The sequence below is a fragment of the Daldinia childiae genome, assembly GCF_008694065.1.
Source record: "Daldinia childiae strain JS-1345 chromosome Unknown Scaffold9, whole genome shotgun sequence".
Lineage (NCBI taxonomy): Eukaryota > Fungi > Ascomycota > Sordariomycetes > Xylariales > Hypoxylaceae > Daldinia > Daldinia childiae.
This window is the reverse complement of record NW_022984650.1, coordinates 1,623,200-1,641,294: the sequence shown is the minus strand read 5'-3', so window position 1 is coordinate 1,641,294 and position 18,095 is coordinate 1,623,200. Positions and strand designations below refer to the sequence as shown.

Here is an 18,095-nt window from a genome sequence, read left to right as displayed (position 1 = left end):
TCGAATCGCTCGATGCTTGTCAAGTTTCCCAGGGGCGGCATATCCGCTACCAATGCGGAGGAACCATTCATATCAAACAACTACATCTACACATTGTTCGGCCTAGCTGCCGTCATAGCCAAGTAGTTCAGGTGAGTGGTTCTAGTAATTATAGATATAATTACCTTAATTATATATCTCTGGATGAATACGAATTAGACAAGACAAGACCGGATATTCTACCGACCGGTGCGGCATAAGCGAATCGCTACTAGAGCTAGAGTCCAACGTTCTGTATATATGTTAGTGTAGATGTGACTTCATCCGCCTGCCTTCCGGTATCACCACCGTCTCCGGGTTGCGTTACTAATATCAACGCCGACTTCATTATCAATACTATCAAGATGAAGGGATCTTTTCTTTCTCTTACCCTTGCGCTCGCTGCGCCCTCTCAGGCGTACCTCCGCTTCGGATGTGCCACCCTCAGCGTCCAGCGTTTGGACCCTCTCGTTGAACCCGGCGTCGTCCCTTCGGCACATCTCCACCAGATCGTTGGTGGAAATGGCTTTAACGCAACCATGGACCCTACCCAAGACGTCAGTCAGAGGGCTACTTGCACAACCTGCACATTTTCCGAGGACTTCTCTAATTACTGGACCGCTGTCCTATACTTTAAAGCCCGTAATGGAACATACAAGCGTGTACCCCAGTATCCAAATGCTCTATTAGGTAATATTAAGGGTGGGATGACCATCTACTACCTCCAGGAGTCGTTCAACTCGAACGGAAACCAGAAGATCACAGCTTTCAAGCCTGTATGACTATTTCCCCTATTACCATAACGGACCACCTAACAGCCTTAGGGTTTCCGCATGACCGTTGGATCACCGGAGAGCAAAGACGGTACCAACCCCGGCCTACGTTATACTTGTCTGCAGGACGTTATGACGAGGTTCCCCGAAACCGCCGAGTTCCCCAAGGAGCCGTGTAAAGCGGGCATCATGGCTATTCACCACTTTCCAGCGTTAGTAAAGCTTATACCTAGGTAGTCATAATACCTGTCCACTAACTACTGCGCAGATGCTGGGATGGCAAGAACCTCGACAGCCCCAACCACCAAGACCACATGTACAACACGAACAGGGGAGGGTTCACAACTGCCGGCGCCTGCCCATCGTCGCATCCCGTCCGTGTACCCCAAGTTGCCTATGAGACTATGTGGGACACAACTCCATTCAACGACAAGTCTATATGGCCCGCGGACGGTTCTCAACCCTTCGTGTGGAGCTATGAAGACAGCGTAGGTTACGGAACTCACGGCGACTACCTCTTCGGCTGGAAGGGCGATGCTCTTCAGCGCGCCATGGACTCCACGCCTCTCCTCAGCAACGGAATTACAACTCAGAGTGTAGACCAGGCGAATAAATGCACCATCAAGAGCACCGTCAATGAGGATATCGACGGATGTAAGTTATTGCGCGGCTAATTAACGTGCTCTAAGCTAATGAATCATCTGATAGGGGTTACCAGTCTCCCCGGCAGACACATGGATATGTAGGAATACACATAGGATTGGCGAAGTGTTTTCCGCGACCGAAGGACGATACTGGGGTTTTTATTCTGTCACGTTTGATATTGGGAAGCATCCACTCTTTTAGGAAGATGAATATCATTGCCCTAGGTTTATTTACCTTATATAGGATATTGTGTCAAATGCGAGTAAAGATTTCCTATTTGGAATATATGCCTTGCTCCCTTATGGGAAATTTTTCTTGCTTTGCACAATTATGTTTTGCTTATATTTGGTTTTGTTTTTAAGTGTGCTGAACGCTGTGGGTAACCTCAAGTATCATTTAGCAATCGTAGTATGAGCCTAGAGATTAAATTTTGATTCTCAAATATTATTTGGGCTCGTGAAATATAGCTAAGATCACCCGTTCACTCGTTACACTCTGTACGGGACATATATGATAGACCAGTCCGAAACGAAGCAAGAGTCAAGAACAGCAGTTCAGATCAGGAGAGAAAAAGAGCCGCGACACGGCGGCGTTGGCAATCGGTACAAACAACGTATTCAGATGATACGAATATGCACCTAATCTTTCGCCGTTTACATTCCCAACAAGACCGTGTCCCTTTATGAATTATCCTCCGCCTCGCTTATATTTCTCAATTAGTACTTAGAGTTCTTGCTGCGGACGACTTTTTATTGGGAACATTGACCATTTCTGGTTGTCATACCCGCCCGTTTGTCATTGACGAGATTCTCGGGCGGCGGAAAGAATTACTATCAGGTGAGTTTCAAAATTGATTCAATTAATTCCGCCGCAACAGGTGAATTACTTGACACAACTCATATCGCCTTCCTATGATTGGTTCATGCATCTGCTGATATACGAAGTTATCATAATCTCTGGTAACTCCGAACTTTTTCCATTTTATTAGCATCTTACCTAGTTCTAGGGAATTTCATCGTGTCGGGTGAAATGGACCTAGAAGGGTACCTAGCACCGAGATAATGTTTTGAGCCAGGTACCCGGGGAGGAATCTTGGACAATGATATGAATGAAATAAAAGGTTACCTTACCTAGGTACTTTAAGACTAAGCCCTCCATCTCAATTTATACTTATGAAAAATGTCACCTATGTTTTTGATGAGTTTAGAAGAAACTTACCAGACTCAGCAGACTTTGCAAAATAGAACGGACATACCCTACCACGAACGAATTATTTCGTAGTTAAGATTCTGTACTCGAGATTGGTGTTGTATCTTCAAGAACGAATTTAAATAACTGAATGGGATAGAATAGGAGTATTTATATGATCTCGAATGAATGCACATTCATACCGAAGAAAAGCTCCTACTGAACTCTGAGTGATATTTCATAGTGCCAATCCAGTTGCTTATTACCTTCAAGGATGAGTGAAATTGTTCGGACGCAACAAACGTCAGCCAAAGGTATCGAATATATCAATCTTAACTTTTGGTTCAGTAGGAAAATGGTTGGTATTATGTTTTCAAATTGTTTATGAACATAAGTTAAGCAAAATCTGGGCTGTATTTTACCAATGCATTTCCGAGTTTGGAAGGAGTTATAATATGAAGTTACAGTATGGGGAATACAGGGTAGTATATCGCGCAGCCTGCTTACGAGTAAGCCAATAGAATAAGGCTTCACAGAAGGAAACCTATTTAAAGGGTTTAGTCACGAAATCTCAGCTTCCGGAACAGTCAATTGCTGTTTCGTATGTGGATCGTTTCCAGACTGCATTAAAGCAACTTTGAGAACTACTGATACGATATTTGGCAAATCTGTCAGAATATTCAATAAGTTGATGTCATCAAAGCATAGCTACAATTAATCAGAGACATGCCGTTTATGTCATACTCAATTGAATGTCACTAATCTCAGCCGCAGTCCTACTAGAATCGCCAGAACAGTCCGTAAACAGTATGCAGATCTGGTATCTAATTATAGCTACGGCTCCATCTCAGCGACGGTGAGCTTATTAGGACCGCACGATGGCGCTCCTTATAGAAAGGGGCATGTATCAAGCCATAATCAGCCTACGAATGGATTTCATACAAATAGAGCCGGACTGCTCCGTTCAATGTAGGCTAGACTCTGTAAACCAAACACTCACCACCATTCATCAACATTGCAAGATAGCCTATTTCTTTTATATACTACAAAATGTCTCTTAAGAGCTTTATCGGGGTCTCCACGCTTGTAGGTGCGACGCTTGCCAGAGACGTCCCATCGAATATTCGGAACCTCTACAACAATATCCAGGGCAGTGGGCAATGCAGCTATCCTTTAGCTACGGGGTTCTACAGTGAATACAATGACGATAATTGTAACGAATTCTACCCTTCTTAAACTTATCCATACACAGCTAATATGGCACAGCTTTCAGCTACTGTAGCGACCATTTGGAAGACTCCAGGATCATCTACATCCAAGGTGGTAACAGCCAGTTCGCCAACATGGATATCGACTGCGACGGTACTCAGGGCGGCCCCGCTGACGACGGCCGATGCGGAAACTCCGACGATACCCAGTCAATCACGTCTTTCGCCGACACCGTAAGGGAATATGGCAAGGGTATCGAAGACTTGGATGCCAAGATCCACCCCTACGTCGTTTTCGGAAATGTGGGCGACAAGCCCGGCTTTACATCATTCGACCCTCAAGAGTACGGCATCCAACCATTGAGCGTCATGGCCGTCGTATGTGGCGATAAGCTGGTAAGGAACATCTATCCCCATCAACGAAAAAACGATGGTGAAGCTAACTGAGATAAAGATCTACGGAGTCTGGGGTGACGAGAACGGCGCCGACGGCGAGAAGTCCGTTGTTGGAGAGGCCTCGATTTCGTTGGCTACGGCTTGCTTCGGAAATGGGATAACTGGAAACAATGGACACGATGAGAACGACGTGTTATTCATTGCTTTCACCGGTGACGATGCTGTTCCTGGGGCGGATGGAGCTAAGTGGGATGCGCAGAACTTCGAGGAATTCGAGGAGAGCATTCAAAGCCTAGGCGATGAGCTCATCCAGCGTATCCAGGCTTGAATGGGCATGTTGCGCGGTAGGGGGGTAGCTTGCACTGGTGCAGTGTTAAATTGATGCAATATGGATATTTGGTTTAGGTAGTTTAAATTGGCGTTTTCTTCAATTCCAGTTGGTTTTTTTCGGATTTTAGATATTTCCTTGCCCTAATGGTAAAAGGAGAAGATGGTATATGCTAAATCCTGAATTTATTACTGATCAAACCGCACCTCTCACTAAAGAGTTAGACTGAGCGTATATAAGACAATTCCGCTGTGGCACATTATAAAGGTTTGAAGAGGTCCAAGACAGAAAAATATTGGGGCTTTGGTATTTACGTAGAAGATGATAGCAGATATTTATCTTGTGCTAATGTGAGGCCTTTCTAAGGCAGCACCCTGTCCCTTACCAAACAAGGAACTAAGGTCCTGGAAAACGTAACCATGGTCCAGTGTGTGGTATCAGGTATTGAAAAAGATCCCTCGGCAAGTAGAGACAGAAAGCGCCCGCTCATGGAAGATGTGTTGAGAGATTCATTGAGTAGCTGGTTGTGTGGCCCGGTTGTAGATAGTATGGTTAGCATAAGTTATACCCTATTTGATCCTACTTCCATGACCAAAAGAAAATCTAACCCTTTCGCAGCTCATTTGCGACCAACTAGAACTCACGGGTACTCTCAATGGGAACATAAATCGACCCCAACATAGGTCCGCGGGTGCGTTTGCCTTATGGATGATGCTGCCCATGCAACCACGTCGTGGAAAGGTTCCGGAACAGGATTAGCCATTGAAGACGCGATTGTCCATGGAACTCATTTCGCTAATATCTCATCTCTAAGTGAGATTGGCGCTGCATTTGAAGCGTGTGATCTACTACGGCGTCCTCCGTGTCAGCGAGCCATCGACTCTAGCCGTGAGACAGGTAAGATACTCTGTGGACTGATAGATAGGTATCCATGCGAATGAGAGAGTTGCTCTCACCAAGATGGAATGGGATTTTCGAGCTGGACATGGAATCTCATGAGCGTGAAGCGTTAGGTAAGTTGATAGATAGGTATTCAGCAGAAGTTATGGAATGAGTGTACTTAGAGTTATGGATGTAATTGTGAACAGAAAATTTTTATAACAATGTTCGAGCAAATTATTATTCACGCGTCGATACGCGTCTCATAACTAAAAAAAGAAACACTGAAAATATACCAAAAAAATGAATATAAGCAAACACAGGCTAATGGATATGCGATTAGTATATTGTCAGGATAATCTAGATTTCAAATGAAGCGTAGTAGTTATGTAGTGGATAATGTCTAATATAATATGTTTGCACGTAATTTTGTCAACTTCAACATAATCCTAGCTTAGCTGAATATCAAAGGAATGAAGCGGTAAAGAAACCCAACTAATCATACATAATTAAATCGAGCCAGTCTGTTCTAAAGACCAACAGTCAAATAATAGAATGAGTAAAGGTCTGTGCTCTAATTTATCATTCCTTTCGCGTTGGACCTAAAATCCCGAATATCCCCATGTTTACATATTATTCAGGGACATCTTACCCCAACTATCCATGAGCCTCAAGAGCGGGGGAGATGCCGATCAGCAAAGCTTCATTAGGAAGCTCACAAAGGGAGGATTCGGCCGTCGGAAAGACAGCAAGTACACCAGTTCCCTGTTTGCACTTCTACCAATAAAATGCGATGCCCAGGTCGAGAAACAAAAAACCATTCGACAAACAGTTAAATGATCACGAGTTACTGCCCCTGCAGTGTTCCCATTGAGAATGCAGCAGGCTTTCCCCGCATTCTCCTCGACCTATCTCGGCTTTGCCTAGGTATTCATGCTATTCCCACGGACCACTATAATGATAGCTCCCCCAAATTAACGTCATATGCTCATATGTAGCCAGGGCGTCTGCAAGGGTGATAAACATGACCAGTCAGGAATCTTTTGCAAACATAACAGCATGGTTAGCCTGACGCCGATCTGCGGTCTAGAAAGTCCAGCTGGGGAAAACAAAGGACAGGTCGGATTGATGAATTCAAATATCACTGGACGCCTCGCTCTTTTCCCATGGGGTAACCCCAGAATCACGTCTGCAGGTATTCCTTATCCATCACTCGTTCTTAGAGATCTCTCCAAGATTCTGGAGTTAGGTGCAATGCGTCTTCTACTCTTGTTGTCCACTTTCTCCCTCGGGGGATTGTCTACGGTCTCGGCACAATGTCCTGATTACTCGGATTACTCCATGGCCACCCACGAGCCCTTCTCGGCGGGGAAGTATCAGCTCTCATATCAGAGGCCAATAGCTGCATGCCGGACAGCCAACGTTTCGGATGTTGAGAAGGTCATCCAGGATATGAAAGCGGTGGTGAAGGACCCGGATCTCTTCCGATTATTTGAAAATACCTTCCCGAACACACTGGACACCACGGTGAAATGGAAAGGCTATGCAGAAGATGATTCGACAGAAGAGGTATACTAATCCGCTTCTACGCTCATAATACTTATTTAATACCTATCATATTAACACCGTTTAAGCTTACCTTTGTCACGACCGGGGATATTGTGGCTATGTGGCTTCGCGATTCAGCCAACCAATTGCGTAGCTATAAGTCACTTCTTAAGGCAGATGATTCTCCCGATTCGATAGCATCCCTCTATCGCGGTGCGATTAACTTACAGGCGCGATACGTCATCCGAAATCCATATTGCAATGCATTCCAAGCACCAACCGAGTCGGGTTTACCACCAGAGAGCAATGGTTATGCAGACACTGACAAAGTGACGCCCCCTTATAACACCAGCTTTGTTTTCGAATGCAAGTACGAGCTTGATTCGATTTCAGCTTTCCTGCAATTATCATACGACTATTATAATAAAACCGAGGATTCCGACTTCTTTGGCAAGTTCCGATGGGTTGAAGCCGTCGAGACAATTCTTAACGTGACGGAAGGTCTCCTTGTTGGAACATACGGTGATGACGGGTCTGTTAACGAGTCGCCGTATACATTTCAACGACAAAGCACCAGTGCAACGGAGACTCTTGCAAATACCGGAGCCGGAAACCCCGTAAAAAGCGGTACCGGATTGGTTCGCAGTGCATTCCGCCCTTCGGATGACTCAACCATCTACCAACTGTTTATTCCCGCAAACATGCAATTCTCGAGCTATCTTGGAAAATCCGCCGAGATTATGGAGGCGCACGATCCCGAACTCGCAAAACGCATGAGCGATTTCGCATGCAGCGTGCGAGAAGGGATTGAAACACACGGTAAGGTGCAGCACGAGGTTTTGGGAGAGATATACGCATATGAGGTCGATGGGTTTGGGTCGAGAAACCTGATGGACGATGCCAACGTCCCAAGTTTACTGAGCGCACCGCTTCTAGATTATCTAGATGCATCGGACGAGACGTATCAGAGAACCCGTAAATTTGCGCTTTCGACGTGGAACCCGTATTATATGCACGGCCCCGTGCTGAATGGGTAAGTGGGCTTTACCGACCTAACCTAACCTTACATATATGAAGGACACGATTCAAAGTAACGATGCTAACGTGCAGCCAGTACCGGAGGTCCTCACGTGGGGCCTGGAAAAGCCTGGCCAATGTCGATCATCACGTCACTCTTGACTTCCGACGACGATGATGAGATCCTTACGGGACTGCAGGAGCTGGTGTCATCTACCGACGGGTTGGGGTTGATTCACGAATCTGTAGATACGTTCGATGCGTCGGTATGGACACGGGAGTGGTTTTCCTGGGCTAACGGCTTATTTGGAGAAATGCTGCTAGGACTGAAAGATAGGAAACCTCATTTACTCGAGGCGAGCTTCCAGTAGGTTTCGAGGGTTTAATATGCGAGTTGTCGTAAATACCTAAATAAATGTTATTTATATTTAATCGCCACGCCACGTCACGTTGTTTGAGACCGCCAGTTGATATCAGCTGGGGGTGTTGTTGTTGTTGGTGGTTGTGTAAATGGGAACAAGTATTCATGGAAATAAATCGTGCTTGTTACATGCTGCATTGTGTGTGCCTTTATAATGAGTGAAGTGGTCCAATGATATTTAATCCGAGTTAGCCGTCAGAATTGCAACATGATTTGCCATGCATACGACCAAGAAGTTCCCAACGCAGGAACAATCTACCGCTAGGGGTAACATGTTTCTTTTCATCTACACGGGGACATCTTATCGGAGGTGGTATACATACAGTCAACCAAGTTGGTCAGATGAACCGGTGTGTAAGTGACCTACTGACGTTATCTAAAAAGGTGAATGGTAGCAAAGAGTATATGGAGTGTAAGTCCTTTTACATCAATTTATATAGATAAGGTATCTAAGACACGTTTTTATTTTAAGGGGAAGATGATAACTAGTCGGTTCCGCCACCCAAGAAGATATCTATCATGTAGACATACGTACCTTAGATAGATACCTAAACAACACATATACGTATAACTTCAACCTGGTCTCCGGTTTCTCTATTCGTACTGATTGGAGATGACTCCTGCAAAGACCTGCCGCTGCTGCGTGGCTCCGTACCTGTGGCCTGCCTGGTCGCAGCATAATCCTGCATATAGTTGGGGAATAAGAGGTCAGGAACGGGGTATTTTCAAGTGAATCTTTGGTATTTCGTAGTAAATTTAAGTACCACTACCTCATAATATTCGTTATTGTTCACGCGTTACTTGAACTAATATCTTTGTTCTTTGGTATTCTTTGATCATCATCTTTTACTTTTAATCCTTGACATGTCGCGTGCAGAACCCTTAATTTTATTGTCAGTTATCTATAGTGACATAGATATCATTCTCGAAGGTTTATGGAAAAAGTTGAATGTCTTAACCTTTAAAGTCTCTGACTTAAATGACTTTGATGTTTAAAATGTTCCTTACAGTCTTCTACTTAAATATACATACTGTACATTTTTATGTCGTGATAAGCAACGTTAAGCAACGTATCTAATGTATCTATGCATAATTAAGGTTCTATGTACTAAAACAGCTAACGAAATCGTCATAAAGAACCAATCAAATTCCATATTTTAGTCTTGGCTTACTTACCCTACCTAACATTAACTCTTATCAGGCGGTCGGTTCGTCATCCTATCTCTTTTTTTCTCCTCTGCTTCTGTGCCTCTGTGCCTTTTGCTACTATTGCTTGCTTTGGTCAACTTTCCCAACTCTCCGCCAATCCTCAACTAGCACGGTCCGGACCGATGACGGATGGCCACAAGGTCCTTGATACCCCTTTGGAAACCTGGGAAAAAGAGATCACGAGGAGAAGAAGCCCGTCTGACTCTTTCGTCTCTTTTTTTTTTTTTTTGGAAGTCTGGATATCTTTTGCGATTAATCGCATAGTTTACATCATTTGTCATTTACCCTTTACTATTTACATCTATACCGTTTTTTCGATTGCGCCGACTCCCATCTTCTATCTCTCATCTCTATCTCTGATAGGATCGAGATTTCAACTTTAGCAATTATTCATCAACCATCGACTTTCAACCATTAACCCTGAACCCTCTATATTTTACTCTCTCTCTCTCCTCCTCTTCAGGTACATTCAGCGACAATGGCACTGTCCACCTAATAAACCTTAGCTTAACCAGCTTATACCAGCTTTACCTAGCTCCTCCTTAAATAACCCCCCCAAAACCCAAGCCAAAACCCTGCAGCCACCCGCATCCAGTTAGCAGAGCCGCCCGCCACGTTCTTCTACCGGTTACTCATTACCATTTACACACAGATCAATACTTAGACAATCCAATTCAACACAATCGGCGCTTTGTCTGGACCCTCCTCTTCTTTTGTTGTTATATGTCTGCCTACGTGTTTCAACATTCAGCCCGTCCAGCCTGCCCAGCCTATACATGCCGCGACTGGCTGTCTCTGTTGACTTCTGTATAAGCTTGTATAAACAATCTGTGGATACCCGTGTCTGCCTATCTGTCTGCCTACCTACCTATACTCCAGGTTACGAACAATGGATGCCAAAGTTCGGTGGCATCGAGCTAGAACTTCCGTTTCCATCTAACGAACGTACTTGGGCCTTCGTAATACACCCTAGCTCGCCTGCTATATCGCCTCTTCTGCGCCCAGTGATACAGATTACTCGATATATTCTCGAGACTGTGCATTATCCGACCTCAACGGCAAATCAATTACGTCTTTTCCCCCTTGGTTTCACCCATCCACTACCAGGTTAACCGTAGCCTGGGTCGCGACGACTTCACGATGCATCAGACCCCCCGCGCCCCGCCTCGCACAGCCTCGCCCGCCTTATCGTCCCAGACAAACCCCACAAGAACCAACAACCAGAGAGATTCAGCAAGTCCTAGTAGTCGCACATCGTCTAGACCAAGCTCTAGGGCTCAGGAAGGGGCGGCGACAGGAGCAGGCGGCGGTAATCGCGGTGATGGAGGCGGTCCTACTCGAGAGTCCATCAAGAAATTGGACCAGATCATTCAGGTTGGTGTCATGTCCCCCCAACTTGCCTCATTCATGAATTCTAACAAGTAGTCTATTAATATAGAATATCTACTCGAAGGCAGGCACCGTCATCCTGCAGGCACGCATACAGGTAACCCCGATTCTTGTGGGTAGGTCCCACGAGAAGAGAACAAGTCGATGGGTAAGTCTAGATCTTAAATAGGGGTATTTGCAATGAATCTCACAATCTACTGTTTTATAGTTTCAGCTCGATACCGACGACATCGATGATTTCCGAGAAGAATTTCGCATATGGAAACAATGTGGTGGATTCGAAAATCGACCTCCTCCATTAGTTATCGAGACTTATCTTGATGCATCCTGGTTGAAGGGCGGCCAGAGCCTAGTCATTGTAGACGAAAATGGGAAACGGTGGGATGTCGTCGAAGCTCTTAACTCTTCCGATCAGTCTAGTGATAGCAGCTCTGGTCGTCAGGGTGAGCCTATTACGCAGCTTGTATTAGAACGGTGGCGTGTTGATTTGAAAGGGCCAAATCCCGATAAATCAGATGACTTTGGTCTTCTACTGCCAACAGTATACAAAAAGGCCATCGTCTTGATGCGATCTATATATACGACTACAGGTATCTTGCCAGCATGGAAACTAGCCAGGAATTCTAAGACTAAAGGCAGCCATCCCGCATTGTCAATTCGCTGCCGAGTCTTTTCAGGTGAGGCCCCAGCGTATGGGTCAGACACCCTGAGGATGCCGTTATATAACGGAAGGGGGGATGTTTCTACGGATTGCGTATTTGGCGACCTGGAAATCCCTGTGGGACGTTTCTATGTTTCTGTCTCTTACCGCAATAACTGCAATTTCCAGGTCGTTGAGACCGAATCTTTACTGAGTTCCCGTATCGGCATGGCCATCTCCGACGACATGTTTAAGCCGTCGCTACCCCATCGTGGACATGGACGCCACGAATCATACGCTCCCGAAGTTGGGTCGCTTCCATACCACCGCCACGCACACGACGTCACAGAGAACCAGCAACGGTATGGTAGCTTATCCACCTTTCATGGCGAAGGGCCCATTGGTACCAGCCCGATTTCAGCATTAAAAGCTGTTAAAGCCCCAGGCTCGGATACCAGTTCACCAACCGATTCTAGACCCGCAAGCGTTGAAGCTCCCCCTCACACTCTCCCTATTACCGGACCTGCTCGGCGACCATCTCTTAGAGGGGTAGACGGACCGAGGCGTCCGTCTGTCTCCTTCCAGTCATCTCCCTTTAAGCATGGATCCCTTTCGAGCTCGCCCGTGACTCGATTACAGGACCAAGATGTTCCGCCGTCACCGCATTCCCTTAATCGGACTTCGGGTTTAAGCGCACACGTGAGGAGCCGTTCCTCGCTAACAGCTGGAATGGCAGCTTCCTTACGAGGAGTGCCACCTCCAACTGCGGCAGATAACTCTGTTGCAAGCTCGCCAAGGCCATCGGTCTCTAATCGGTTTAGTAGCAGCTTCACGCATCGTCGTAGTCGGCCATCGATTAGCGGTGCTAATAGAGGAGATGACGATCAGAATAGCAGCGGCAAACAAAGTCTCTCATCTTCCACTGTACAACCTGGTTCTGGATTATTTAATGAACTCGGGGCGGGTGGCAGTTCTGGGTCCTTCCAGACAGATGATGATAACATCCAGGATTTCTTAAAGCTAATTGAAAGCAAGAGAACACTACAAAGTTTTGAACCTACCAAGAAGGGTGAGTCAGCGACTAAGAGAACAGCCGCTCAGCTATCTAAATTCCATCTTATGCGCGAGTCGAACAATGCCCTCACCGAATCCATGAACTCGTCTATGCAATTACACCGTTCGTCTAGCTCCTCGAGTCGACAATTAGCCAATGTTCCAGGGATGTCGACATCATCATCTCCGGGGAAACCGTTATCACCTCATACTCCGCACACGCCGGCCATTCCATCACGGTTGAGCGAAAACTCAAGTGTCGACTACGCGCCTACCGCAAGGGTTACGTCGCGGTCGCGCAATGTCGAAGACCTCGCGGAAGAGCCGGTCAGTGTACAAGCCACTCATGAGGGAACCACTGCGATCGATATTCCGACCTCTCCGCGGCCTTATCCGCACGGAAGGCGATCAAGCTCCGTGGCTCATCAAAACCGCGCACTGGTTGACGATGATGATGTTGACGCGCATCGTAGCATTAGTCTTGGCGCGGATGACCGCGAGCCGCCTAGTTTGAGCGTTTTGCTAGGATTAGGTGCTGCCGAAGCTGATGGCACGGTGGATACGCCTGGATTACAATCCCCTGTCGATATTAGGGCAACGAATTCGCCGGATACGCTTGAGCAGGAATCGGAATCCGTTGAACGGGAAGTCCGGCCTCCTGGTGGTCTTTACACAGGATTTTCTAGTTCACCCTATACTAGACGTTATGGTAATAGCATTGGCCGGGGGATAACACCTCCCCATTCTGGAAGCGGCAGTCTAGCAGGATCTAGTGGTAGATTCGGCAGAGGTTATTCACGCGGAGGTGCTACCGGCTTAGGCGTGGCAGGCACCGTCGCGGACGAGACCGATGATGAGCCGCTTCTTTTCGACATGTCGGAGATCACCCGCGAACAATCACGTCGCAGTCTAGAGGAAGGTAGGGGTGGCGGCAGCGTGGGATCTACAGGTGACAGGGGAGGATACGAAACAAGCCATAGGAACCGCCGTTGGTAAAATTTTCGTATCCCACTACACCTACCTAGAGCCCCATGAGGGTGTTTCATTTCGCTGTTGAGATAGATTGTTGTGTAATGTTTGTCTTTGGTCGTGGATTGATGATATATGTATGGAATAGGAACTCGTTAGGTGGCGGCGGGGGTTTCATGCCGCTGGACACGGATACGTCCCCTGAGATCTACTGCACCTACAGATTGCCATTGTTATTTCCTGGATGGTTCGGAAGTTGTTTTGATAGGAGTTTGATGGCATTTTGGACGGACATGACTATTCTTGATGACGGCCGGAGTCTAGAGTGGGGTTTGTGAGGTCCATTATCATATCACGCTCGAGGAAGACCGTCTGGCGTTTTTTGGTCCCGGAACATGGCAGGAGGGTTGGTATTTCTGCATGCGGATGGCCTCGTTTGATCTCAAGTTTATGGTCGTGGATGGAGTGCTATAAGACTACAAAAGGAACCAAGGGCAAAGTCCCATTCCTGGAGAACGCATCACCTGTAGATGGAATAGAAAGGATATAGTACAACGCTACTAACATGAGACTCTTTTCGCCTCTCGAGGTTGTTTTCATTGGGTCCAAACTTGTATGTATATGAGATGATGGGTATTTACGAGATGAATCGAAGTACATATATTTCGCGATCTACTTTACTACCTACCATATAAATTCGCCCTAGGAGGTTTATTTTAATGCTTAGACCATAACTAAGGAACCGATGTTAGTTATGATTGTAGATGTATATATGTATATATTTAAATATAAATAGTTATGTCTTTACGAGTTTTACTACTAGGTTATTAATACTAGAAACATAACGATCTTCGAATTATTAGACTTTGCCCTTCGTTCCACCTAAGCCGAGAATCGGAAAGTTGAGGCGCAGTAAAAATATTGATAGAAATAACAATAGAAATATTCCAACGTCACTGCATTGCGCGTTATTTAATAAGGTTTAATGGGGCTTCCATCGTTCTAAATCCCATGGTCAGAGCTATCCGGGCACTTGCATTGCCCCATTGCCCCCCATTGCCCCGAGCCTTGGGGGCTTTGAATAGAACGCTAAAGTGCCTAGGTACCTTGGCTAATGGGGCCCGGGTACCTTGTCACTACGTACCTAAGGCTAGTAATTGAGGCAGGTAAAAAAAGCAAGCACAGGCCAACGTCATCAATTACATGTTACTCCATGTTACCGCATGCACTCCTCTAGGCTGCAAGCTTTGGTACATGTACCTTATTATTCCACCACTGCATATCTTCATCTTAACATTAACAACTACAACTACAACTACAACATTATAGCTACAACCACGAATACCCAACGCCACAGTCATACGTTTAATAAATCGTTCGCCTGCCAGAAAATACCCAACTCAAATCTATACATAAGAACGAAAAGTGCGACGTTTAAGTTAGCGACAATATCCAAGTCATAAGGATCGTCTTTTTCTTCACCCCTCCTGCTGCCCAGTATGTTTCGGGGAACAGCAGTCGGACCTTATGACGAAGTGATCGGTATGTTTACATGCAACGTAACCACATATAGCCCCCAATATAGTCACAAACTAACATAACATTACTCACAGCTAAGGCGACCGATGAGAATCTCACGTCGGAGGATTGGGGAGCCATTATAGAGGTCTGCGACAAAGTAGGAAACGATCCAAATGGCCCCAACCAAGCAGTTCAGAGTTTAATCAAACGTCTGGCGCATCGCAACGCTAATGTTCAACTCTACACCCTCGAGGTAGGTGGTCTAATAAACGAGTCCAGTTTCTTTCAGGCTGACCATATCCGGTTTATCAGCTCGCAAATGCGCTCTCCCAGAACTGCGGCAAGAATATGCACCGAGAGCTTGCCAGCCGCGCCTTTACCGATGCCTTACTTAAACTTGCCAACGACCGGAATACCCACCAACAAGTCAAGGTGAAGATCCTCGAAAGGATGAAGGAGTGGTCCGACATGTTTAGCAAGGATGCCGACCTTGGGATCATGTACGATGCCTACTACCGCCTTAAACAGAGCAATCCGACATTGCAGCCACCCTCGGCCCCACAGAAGACTGGTCTTACCGATTTAGATCGTCAGAAGGAGGAGGAAGAGCTGCAGATAGCACTAAAGCTATCGTTACAAGAGGAAGAGAGGAAAAAGGGTACGCAACCTACATCTTCCGTCGCAGGACCTAGCTCTAGCGCTGGACCGAGTGCAACGGCTGCTCCGGTGGAATCAGTGCCTTCCCATCCCACGGGCACGACAGCTGCCACCGTATCGCGAGTCCGCGCCCTCTACGATTTTGCGCCGTCCGAGCCCGGCGAACTTGAATTCAAGAAGGGTGATATTATAGCAGTTTTGGAGTCCGTCTATAAAGATTGGTGGCGAGGCTCGTTAAAAGGCAGGACCGGTATTTTCCCTTTGAACTACGTCGAAAAGCTTGCCGATCCAACCCCTGACGAACTCCACCGCGAGGCGCAAATGGAGGCCGAAGTGTTTGCCGAAATAAAGAACGTGGAGAAGCTTCTTACATTGTTGAGTACCTCTAATGCATCGCCGAAGGAAGAAGACAACGAAGAGATATCGGTATGTTTAGGGCGACTCGAGTTTAGGCATAATTGATTGCTGACCACCACTCTAGAAACTATACCACCAAACGCTCGCTATTCGACCTAAACTAATTAAGTTAATTGAGAAGTATTCTCAGAAGAAAGAAGACTTCACGCAGCTCAATGAAAAGTTTATCAAGGCCAGGAGAGATTACGAGTCACTTTTAGAATCTTCAATGTCCCACCCGCCGCAGCCGAACTACCACCAGTATGCACCGCGACCGCTCATGCCACACGGGTACGGCGTTCCGGGCGGCCCAGGTGGCCCGGGTCCCGGTTCTAGCTTCGCTCCTCAGGGACCGCCGCCTAACCAGCAGGAGCCCCAACGATTTTACACCCCCGGTCCTCAAGGACCCCCTCCGCAAGGTATGTAAGACGCAGGCATCTTTACACGAGTCTAGACGGCTCACATATAATTAGAACAGAACCGATACCAGGCTACATCGCCGCCTCCTAGTTTCCAGCGGTTAACGCCAGCGCCTGCTCCTTTCTATCTGCAAGGTGCAGAAGTTCCTGCTCAAGCAAACCAGCAGCCACCTCAGCAATATCCGCCAAGAGATCAGCCTTCGCGGATAGCTGCAGGGAAACAGCCTGCTCCTTTACAAACGTCTTCTCCGCCGCCGCAAGCTTACCAGGCGTACTCTCAACCCGCTCAAGCGGAACAGCGGCCTCAGAGCACTTATGGCAATCCTCAAGAATTAGCCACGTCGGCCTACGACTCCCCGATTGCGGCCACCCATAATCCTAGTCGACCCGATCCCTATTCCGCATCAGTCTATTCCCAGGAGGACCCATATGCCACAAGCCCAACAGCTACCGCACCTTCCGCACCTTCAGCTCCTGTCCCTTCTGCCCCGCCGGGGCCAGCTCAGGGTGTTCCAACCCCTCTGGCTATCGCATCTCACCCTTCAGCGCCCTCTCAGCCGCAATACTCGGCATATAACCCCAATGTCCAGCGCCAGGACTCGTACGATGCTCCCTCGCAAATCCCCCCTCAACCGACCGGGTCAGCACCTCCGATCCCGCAGGGGGTCCAGCCACCGTCGAACGTGATGACACCCCCGCCTCTTCATCCAGGTGGCCTAGCATTCGATGCCCGGCAGTCGCTCCCAAGCCAGGCTCCATTGGGCCAACCGCAACAGCCGCAGTACAAAGCCTACGTGCCCCCGGGGAACGAGCCCAGTGCACCGCAGGACTTCTATAGGCAAAACGCGGCGTATTAATTGTCAATGAAAATGATAATGGTAGTACACATGGATGGAAGTTTAGCAATATTCAAATATCGTGCTAAGAGCTTTAGTTGGGTCTTCTTGTCATAGGGAGCATTTCTGGAAGGTTTTAGTAACTAGTTGAGGTTGATTCCCCTATTTATTCCATAGGCTCCATAAGTTCTAGGGGGGTATATTATTAGATAATGGATGCGGTATCATAAGTGATTTATATTTCACTTTTATGGTAATAGTAATAGTAGCTGTGATTGTGTTTCTAATAGAGCGTAGCTTGGAATATAAAGGAAGCTTGAGAGGTAGTTTATTCTGCTCACAGGGATGTATTGAGTACCCTACCCTTGGTACATAATGCAGTTTTTTATGCCTATATAATACCCTTGATTCCTCGTGCATCGTACATGGGAGTGCTTTGGGTAAAAATAGAACCACGCTAAATTTCAGATCTATAAAACTAATTATATGAGAATATGTGGGATATACATATAAGCTAACCTAGAATATTATTAATATATAATATATATATTTCGATAATCGTGAACAGTCGAAACGATATAACAG

The 18,095-nt window shown here is 46.6% G+C and overlaps 5 protein-coding genes across 5 annotated transcripts; all 5 read left to right on the top strand.

Annotated features, from left to right (window-relative positions):
* Positions 1–383: 383 nt before the first annotated feature.
* On the top strand, positions 384–1,537 carry GL218_07641 (uncharacterized protein; the record flags this gene model as incomplete). The annotated part of the gene is made up of 4 exons (XM_033584405.1): positions 384–794; positions 843–1,003; positions 1,060–1,445; positions 1,500–1,537. The coding sequence occupies 4 exons, from the start codon at positions 384–386 to the stop codon at positions 1,535–1,537; spliced, it is 996 nt and encodes a 331-aa protein (XP_033432540.1).
* Positions 1,538–3,674: 2,137 nt separating this feature from the next.
* Positions 3,675–4,556, top strand: GL218_07640 (Endo-chitosanase; the record flags this gene model as incomplete). The annotated part of the gene is made up of 3 exons (XM_033584404.1): positions 3,675–3,837; positions 3,891–4,228; positions 4,287–4,556. The coding sequence occupies 3 exons, from the start codon at positions 3,675–3,677 to the stop codon at positions 4,554–4,556; spliced, it is 771 nt and encodes a 256-aa protein (XP_033432541.1).
* A 2,133-nt stretch (positions 4,557–6,689) lies between these two features.
* GL218_07639 (uncharacterized protein) lies at positions 6,690–8,371 on the top strand (the record flags this gene model as incomplete). The annotated part of the gene is made up of 3 exons (XM_033584403.1): positions 6,690–7,004; positions 7,070–8,016; positions 8,098–8,371. The coding sequence occupies 3 exons, from the start codon at positions 6,690–6,692 to the stop codon at positions 8,369–8,371; spliced, it is 1,536 nt and encodes a 511-aa protein (XP_033432743.1).
* Positions 8,372–10,770: 2,399 nt separating this feature from the next.
* Positions 10,771–13,708, top strand: GL218_07638 (Autophagy-related protein 13; the record flags this gene model as incomplete). Its single annotated transcript, XM_033584402.1, has 3 exons — positions 10,771–11,004; positions 11,069–11,167; positions 11,228–13,708. The coding sequence occupies 3 exons, from the start codon at positions 10,771–10,773 to the stop codon at positions 13,706–13,708; spliced, it is 2,814 nt and encodes a 937-aa protein (XP_033432742.1).
* Positions 13,709–15,180: 1,472 nt separating this feature from the next.
* GL218_07637 (Class E vacuolar protein-sorting machinery protein HSE1) lies at positions 15,181–17,531 on the top strand (the record flags this gene model as incomplete). Its single annotated transcript, XM_033584401.1, has 5 exons — positions 15,181–15,223; positions 15,295–15,455; positions 15,515–16,285; positions 16,341–16,674; positions 16,729–17,531. The coding sequence occupies 5 exons, from the start codon at positions 15,181–15,183 to the stop codon at positions 17,529–17,531; spliced, it is 2,112 nt and encodes a 703-aa protein (XP_033432580.1).
* Positions 17,532–18,095: the final 564 nt, after the last annotated feature.